A 5,910-nucleotide genomic window follows, 5' to 3' on the forward strand; every position below is an offset into this window, starting at 1 on the left:
ATGGGGACCAGGGAGTGGAATGTGATGGTTTGTATATCCTTGGATCAGGGAGTGGCACCATCTGAAGGTGTGGCTTTGTTGGAATAGGTGTGACCTGTAAACCAGCAAGTAACAGGGACAAATCTTTGTGACAAGCTGGGAGAAATTATAAATGGTATTGGGATGGCTAATCTTAGTTGACAACTTTCATTAATCTGGAATCAACTAAAACCCAGAAGCTGGACATGCCTTTGAGGACTTAATCATTTGAGGTAAGAAAACCCAACTTAAATCTGGGTCATACCTTTTGCTGGCAACCTGCATAAAACCATGAATGAAGGAAGCTTCCTGCCTGCCTGCCTGCCTGCCTGCCTGCCCGCCCTGAGTCTCCTGCCAGGCTCATCCACCCTGCTTCTGAGGCATTCTTTTACTGGAATTAGAGCCTACTTCTTCAGAATTCCAACATAGACTTTACAATTAACAAATTCTTAGCCTTCCTGTTGAAAAAAAGTCATTGTTTGACTAGCCAGACTACAGCCTGTAAGACAGACACACACACACACACACACCATTTCTATCAGTGCTGTTCCTTTAGACAACCCTAGCTCAGGTGCTAAAGACAAACTGAGTAGCAACAAACGGAAACACCTTGCACATCTGAAAAGCCATGTCTTAGGGAAGACAAAATCCCATAGGAATTAGGAGAGGTGCTTTGGTGGCTTGAATATGGAGTATGAGATATCTGAGAAAACACACAGACTCCGTACAGTACGAGAGCTAGAGCTCCTCCGTGCATTATCTTATTCATCATGTGCACTAAGTACTCTTGAGAAAATCTCTAAGTTCTAAAATACAGTTTAGAAAAGAATGATTCAACAAGGCTACAGACAATAGATGGAGAGAAACCTCATCCTCTGATGAGTCTTCTACCTACTGAACACCAAGATCTGATACTTTTGTAAGTCTGATTACCAAGTACTACTTAAATCCTCCTATCTGGAGGGTGTAGCATCTCCAATTCCAAGATAGAGAGCTAGGGAAATAGTCAGGACCAACCAGCCAGATCACCTCATGCCTTACCTGAAGACACAGTGGAATATGGTCTTTTAAAAGTCTCCCTACATGTTAAAAGCCTAAACCAACTGGAGATGGCAAGATGGCTCAACAGTTAAGAACACTGGTTGCTCTTCCAGAAGGCTGGAGTTTGATTCCCAGCTGCTGCAAAACAACTCATAACTGTCCAACTGCAGTTCCAGGGAATTCTGTGCCCTTTTCTAATACTCTCATATATATAAGAAAAATTAATAAAACATACAAGAAATGTAAAAAGGGGGGCTGGAGAGATGGTTCAACAGGTAAGAGTACTGAATGCTCTTCCGAAGGTCTTGAGTTCAAATCCCAGCAACCATATGGTCGCTCACAACCATCCATAATGAGATCTGAGGCTCTCTTCTGGTGTGTCTAAAGACAGATACAGTGTACTCGTATACATAAAATAAATAAATCTTTTTTTTTTAAAAGAAAGAAATGTAAAAAGGAAAAGGTGTTGTTATAATTTCTGACCCCAATAAGCTGGTATGCAATCCAGTTCTTATAATTATAAGCTATAAGCCTAGATCAGGCAGACCTAACACTACACTAACTTGTTCCCCAGGTTTAAGACCCCTCACTACTGGCAATATATGGTTCTGTTCCACCATAGCTTCCTCCTCTTCTTCAGTCCTCTCCCTTCCCTTCTCGTCCTCTTTTCCTCTCTACTTGCCTCCACCGTCAAGACCTCCCATCCCACCTTTCCCCTCAACTGCCCAATCACAGGCTCTAGCCTTTACTGAGTAGTTAAAGCTGGGGAGAAGGTTCACAAAAGATCAACTGCTTGTAGGGGAAAAAGAATTAACATCAAAATACAAATCACCAGGACAACCCACAACGGCCAATCCAAGTGCAGTGCTTGGCAAGTGGTTGCTAGGGAGTGACCCCAACTCTGCTTCTCAAGCTCCCAAGAGCAGAGCCCCACAAGTGACCTGGGAAGAGGATCAAAATGAGACTGAAGGGTAAGAAGAACCTTACACATTTTCAGCTCTGTCTCCACTTCCTGCTGTCGCCGTTCAATTTTTTCCCGTCTCTGCCAGTAGAAAAAATAAGTAAAGTAAGTGTACACAGAAGTGTCTTCATTTCAGGGACCATCTGGAAAAAAGTAGCTAAAACATACAACAAGCCAAGCCAAAAGACTCAGAGGTAAAGACAGCATACCTTTCTCTCCATGCGTTCTTCCCGGGTTTCTGCTCTTGTTGGAGGAGGAGCATCTCGAGGGTCCTAGAAACAAGAAAGGTGACAGAGAAGGAATGGTGATGGAATAGCAAGGCGTACCACCACAAAGACTCTCTCGTACCCCTTCCCAACACAAATGCCAGAAGTTCCCTGTACAGAGGCAAGGAGTGCTCCAGATTGGGTATACTCCAAGGACCAATGCTGACCAGGCTGCCGCACAACAGCGGCACAGTCACAGAGACACCTCCAGTGTTCAGAAATTTCTGCCCAGTCCAAGTAACTTTATGTCTACTATGCATAATTAAAAAAAAAAAAAACAACACATAAACCTGTCTGATTTTTGAAGGTCTTTATAAAAAAACTAAACAGAAACATTTTTTTTTGTATTTACCAAAAGCATCAATTGCTGGGCAATGGTGGCACACACCTTTACCAGCACTTGAGAGAACTGGCAGGCTGATCTCTGAATGGGAGTCCAGCCTGGTCTACAGAGCAAGCTCAGGGGGGGAAAAAAAAAAAAAAGAACATCAATCTAAATGCCTGTAGCCATTTGACATGATGTAGATGTCCTAGCTGTAAAGTATAATACCAAATCTGCATGGTTCCTTCCATAGCCAAGAATCCTGTCACTTTCCACAGTTCCAAATATGATTTACAGAGAGCCAAATGCTAGAAATATGTCTGAAATAATGGTGGACAGGGCAGACTTCCAAAGCAAGACAATCTGCAAAGACATAGCAAGTCATAAAATGATACCTCTCCAGGCTATCATTAAATGCTAATTGGCACATGACCTGCAAAAAGGGCACCACTGAGCTATATCCATTAAATTAAATATTTATTGTATAATAACATTTCTCAAGTAGAGGCTCACCAAGGTAGGCAGGCAAATCTTACTAAAGAATCACTTTCTGTTATCAGTAAATTCTGCTTTTCCTACTTACTATCAGAATGTTCCTCCTAAGACTTGTGGTTATATGGCAGTATTCCTTAGGTTTGCTCTCAAGGTGGGCATGACAAACTTTCTGCATAAAAGAACTGACTCCAAGAAGCTCAAGTGACTCAGATTAAGTCATATATACTCAGTAAGTAGAGCCAAACCTCTAGCTCCCAGCCATGAGCACTGCAGGACGCTATAGTGTTCAGCACTAGTAAACACTATCCTCTTCTAAAAATAACCTTACTTTTGCATTATTTATTTGTTTGTTTGGGTTTTTTGTTTGTTTGTTTGTTTGTTTGTTTGAGACAGGGTCTCTCTGTGTAGCCCTGGCTGTCCTGAAACTCACTCTGTAGACCAGGCCGGCCTTGAACTCAGAAATTCGCCTGCCTCTGCCTCCCAAGTGCTGGGATTAAAAGCGCGAGCCACCACACCCGGCTACATTATTTATTTATTTGTCTGATTATTTAGCTAAGGATGTATGTGTATATCACTGTGCACATAGAGATCAGAGGACAGCATGCTAGAGCATACCCTCTCCTTCCATATTGTGGATTCTAGGAACAGAACTCGGATTTCTTGGCAGCAATCACCGGTTACTGCTAAATCATATTGTCTACTCAACCTTGTCCTCTTAAAGACAAAGAGTAACTACACTGACAAACACTGATATTTACTGCCTTATTCCAAACCCTTTAACATAAATTCTGTGACTCAGCTCTCTCCTGGTTTCATCTTACTGCTACCTCTTGCTAAAGGCCAGCCTAAGCAATGCGTTAAACATTCTGCTTTCTGGGTTAGTGGTAGACACTTATAATTCTAACTCTCTGGGTTCAGTAAGCATCATGAGTTCATGTTTAGTCTTAGTGACAAGGAGAAATCTACAAAACCATGAAAGAATGTATCCCTCCCATCCCCCTAGCCAAGGAGTCAAAACAACAACAACAACCCACAAACAAAACAAAATCGACAGAGGTGGATCACCTAGCCCTGGAGAGGCAAAGGCAGGCAGATCTCTTGAGTTTGAGGCCAGCCTGATCTACAGAGTGAGTTCCAGAACAGCCAGAGCTACACAGAGAAACCCTGTTTGGGGACTTAGGGATTCAGGGTGGAGACACAATTGCCAATGTAACCAATCTGGTCAATCACTTGGGCTAGGGACTACCACATCCAAACAAAAGATATTCTTAACCCTACAAGGAAATGAGCCGCTCTTGGAAGCACACACCCATTACATGCAGCATTTATAAGACTGAGAAAGAAGGACTGCCGAAAGATCTAAGCTACACAGCAAAACCATATCTCAAAACTCAACGGAAAGAGGTTAGCACTATGGTTCTGCAGGCTAAGGCTCTTGCAGCCCCGCCTGACAACCTAGGCTTCATCTCTTGGACCCACAAGATGGAGAGAATGGCCTCTTTCAAGTTGTACTACGACGTTCACAGATTTGCACACATACACCCACACATATACAAAAGTATAATTAAAAAAAATTAAAATGCGCACAAAACATGATCAGAAAAAGTAAAAGCCACATGTGCAAACCACACAACTAAAATTGTTTTGAAGCCGAATGCCTCAGGGTAGCCTGCCCCATCCAGAGCCAAACCCTCCCTCTCAACGTGCTCACCTCAAACTCTCGGATGTACGGTGCAATGCCACAGTAAGGTTGGTTATGATGTTTTTCATGTGGCAGCTTTTCCAGGGGTGGCAGGTATGGAATGGGATCTCGGGGTGCAAAAAGGGCCAGAAGGTTGGGAGGCAGAAACTGTGTCATCTTGCCAAATCTAAGACCAGAAACGTTATGTCAGCATACTTTACTTAGCACAGCTTTCTTTTAGGCCCCCTTCACCCAAAACAAACAAACAAACAAACAAACAACAGGCGTGAGATTTGCAGACGGATGCTGCTATCCTGGTCAAGGGAGTGACCAACATCTGCTTGAAGAAAAGCTCTTGGTAAGAGCTGAAAAACTTAAAGCTGGTAACAGAAAACAAAGGGCAAAAGGAGTAGGAGGTGTGGGACCCAGGTCGAAGCCTCGCGCTCTAGAGGTTGCTCGCTTCATACCTTTAAGATTATGAAGTAGGGATTTCAAGGGAGGCCATAAGGATAATATCCAGGAAGCCAGGGGCCTCTGCGTAAAATATCTAGGAGCCGAGAGACGAAAGGAATTATGGGTAGAGGTCCAGGATGCAAAAAAAAAAAAAAAAAAAAGCGAGGAAAAAAAGGCAACACACAAACCGCAAGGGCCTGTGGGTAGGGGACCCCAGGAGATTGGGGGAGGGGGATCCTGAGGGAAAGAAGGCTGGAGTGCCCAGAGAACTCTGGGTAAAGGATGGGGGAAGCGGAGGAAGAAGTCAAAGGCACTGACCCGGGAAACGGGCCACAGCCGCGGGGAAAGGGTTCGGGGACCCCGCAAGGGCTTGTGGGTAGCGGCCCCACTCCCCGTTAAGGCCTCTCATTCACCCACTCACTCACCGCGCGGCGCTGTCCTCGGCCTGACGTTAGCCTCAGGCCTCGCGGCCGCCCTTCACAAACAAAAACTCCCGCTCCGACTTCCACTTCGGCGGCGCCCGCGTCAGGTAGCTTCGGTGGTCCGCGCAGCGCGCGCAAACCAGGCCTCTCCTCGCAACCCGCGCGGCCTCAGCTCGCGACCAGAACTGGGAGTGGAGACGACTCGAATCCCTCCGCCTTTCGCAAAACGCATGCGCCGTACGAGTCAAAAG

At 44.8% G+C, this 5,910-nt stretch overlaps 1 protein-coding gene across 2 annotated transcripts in view; it reads right to left on the reverse strand.

Moving 5' to 3' along the window:
• Positions 1-5,910, reverse strand: part of Snrnp70 (small nuclear ribonucleoprotein U1 subunit 70) — a 21,264-nt gene extending 15,354 nt beyond the window's left edge. The window contains exons 1-5 of one of the 2 annotated variants that reach the window (XM_021167345.2): positions 5,663-5,910; positions 5,252-5,331; positions 4,815-4,971; positions 2,230-2,292; positions 2,047-2,101 (exon numbers count right to left, since the gene is read on the reverse strand). In XM_021167345.2, coding sequence (XP_021023004.1) covers positions 2,047-2,101; positions 2,230-2,292; positions 4,815-4,961 — 265 coding nt within the window. In that variant the 5' untranslated portion in view covers positions 4,962-4,971; positions 5,252-5,331; positions 5,663-5,910. The remainder of the gene's footprint in view (positions 1-2,046; positions 2,102-2,229; positions 2,293-4,814; positions 4,972-5,251; positions 5,332-5,662) is intronic. The other variant, XM_021167344.2, reaches the window with a different exon arrangement.

The sequence above is a fragment of the Mus caroli genome, chromosome 7 (assembly GCF_900094665.2).
Source record: "Mus caroli chromosome 7, CAROLI_EIJ_v1.1, whole genome shotgun sequence".
NCBI lineage: Eukaryota > Metazoa > Chordata > Mammalia > Rodentia > Muridae > Mus > Mus caroli.